The sequence below is a fragment of the Acanthisitta chloris genome, unplaced genomic scaffold (assembly GCF_000695815.1).
Source record: "Acanthisitta chloris isolate BGI_N310 unplaced genomic scaffold, ASM69581v1 scaffold26765, whole genome shotgun sequence".
Lineage (NCBI taxonomy): Eukaryota > Metazoa > Chordata > Aves > Passeriformes > Acanthisittidae > Acanthisitta > Acanthisitta chloris.
In genome coordinates this window covers 1-1,974 of record NW_008674651.1, presented here as the reverse complement: position 1 = coordinate 1,974, position 1,974 = coordinate 1, and the positions used below count along the sequence as shown (strand labels likewise).

Below are 1,974 nucleotides of genomic sequence, written 5' to 3'. Positions count from 1 at the left end.
AAACCAAAACAAAAAACACAAACAAAAAAAACCCCACAAAAAAAAAACCCCCGAAACAAAACAAAAAACCCCCGCCACTTTCAAAGAAGAGAAAAGAGCAGTCCAAAATTTCCACTCAAATCAACATTTAACTCCCATTTGGAAAGACAACAGAATAGACTTTTCTACTCCCTGGGAAGGTGAATGTTTGGAAACAGAAGTAAAAAAGGACTCAAAGATTTTTAGGTATTTACACAGACTCACATCCCTGAAACAGTACTGCATTGTGAGGACTGTGAAGAACTTCTTAAGAGAAGCTGATTTCAAGCTAGAAAGAAAATGCTAGAGACATATTTATTTATTAAACTAACCCATAGTTAAACTGCATAGAAATCCCACAACTAGAAAGTGGAAATATTTGCAATGGGTATAGTGGTCATATGGAAGCTTTTTAAATAAGCACAATACAAGTCTTGGAAAAACAAGTTACAGTAACAGTCCATCATTAGATTTGAAGCTGCTTTAACATGGACTTCAAATAATTTTAAAGACAGTACCTGTTACACTTTCGACAGTGATGTGAACGTGGTGCCTTGTAAGACTGACACACTTTACAGTATTGGAGATACATGCAGTCCTGAGATTTTTCCTTTAAACAGAAGAACAGGTGTGTTAGATGTATACATAATTCCACTAGCAATGCATATCTTGGCATTATCCTAACCTTAGCACCTTTGGTTTCGACAGGGTGTGTTTCACAGTCCAACCCTATATTAATGGTAGGTGGCAAGGACAGCAAAACCCAAAATGAAATAATCTCTTAGCTACCAACACAGACATCTCCCACTGTTGGAAGTGCTGTTTGCTAAAAGAAATAAACAGTTCTGTCAGGAAGGGTGACTGTACAAGCAGGGTTTCCTAGGGAAGTTCTGAGAGTAAGAATCAGCATGAGGCCTTTATAATGAAAAAAAGTTAAATTTCGTGCACCATTTTACACTATTAGCCAACCTAGCCTTACTAATAAGATACAGTACTGGTATACATTAATGTGTAAGATAGACTGTAATCTCTTAAACTCTCTCTTACACATATATGCCAAATACAGCAAGATGAGAGACACAGATGCTTGTAGATACCATGTAGTAATAGTGGCCAAAATCTTCTGTTCATGCAGCAGATACACAGCTGTCCTGCTAAGACTACCACAGGATCCTCTTCTGACTAGACTCTGTCCTGAGTAATATTCCACAAATAGAAATGTGACTCTTTCTAAACTTTGTGTGGTGCCACTGGAACACAAGCTCGGGTCAGCTGCCTTGAGATACCGAACCTGTATCACCCTTGACTATTCGTCTTCCAAGAGATCTCTGAAGCACAGGAAATGCAAATTTCTACCTTGTACTGCATTAAATGTAAGATAAACATGTAATTTATTGGCTCGCATAAAAAAATTAATTTGCTAAATCAATTTCTTTTAATCATTACTGCCAGCAGCAAAGTCTTCAACAGAGCAGCAAACGCAGGAGTGTGCAGATAACCTCGAGGTTCTCATTCCTGACTACGAAGTACTTGTTTCCTGTTGTTTTGAGAAACTCCCATAGAACATGACTCTGCTTAGTCCCTTAGAGCACAGGGAGGGGACGGATCAAGCTGGAGCGCACTGGGAAAAGGCAGCAGCAAGGCGGGGAGAGGCGGAAAGTGAAGATTTCGGAACAAGATAAGAAAGGAGTGGCCTGAGCGCATGGAGCATTCATGGGGGAGAGAGAGGAAACAGTGGCGCAGAAGGACACGCGGTTTCTCCCGTCCCTCTGCCCTTCGGTCCCTCCGCCCGTCCCGGGAACGAGGCGACCACAAGGCACTGCTTACCGGCGTCCACCCCAGCGGGACGTACCCGGGGCCGACAAACATAGCGCTGAAGTAGTTGTAGAGGATCATGACGGTCCAGTTGAGGAGCATGATGAAGTTGACGCTTCCCCCGGCGGTGTCCAGCGGCCA

The 1,974-nt window shown here is 42.2% G+C and overlaps 1 protein-coding gene across 1 annotated transcript in view; it reads right to left on the bottom strand.

Annotated features, from left to right (window-relative positions):
- ZDHHC6 (zinc finger, DHHC-type containing 6) overlaps positions 1-1,971 on the bottom strand; it is a gene marked incomplete at its 5' end in the record, with an annotated part of 10,227 nt that extends 8,256 nt beyond the window's left edge. The window contains 2 exons of the mRNA XM_009075434.1: positions 537-628; positions 1,846-1,971. Coding sequence (XP_009073682.1) covers positions 537-628; positions 1,846-1,971 — 218 coding nt within the window. The remainder of the gene's footprint in view (positions 1-536; positions 629-1,845) is intronic.
- Positions 1,972-1,974: the final 3 nt, after the last annotated feature.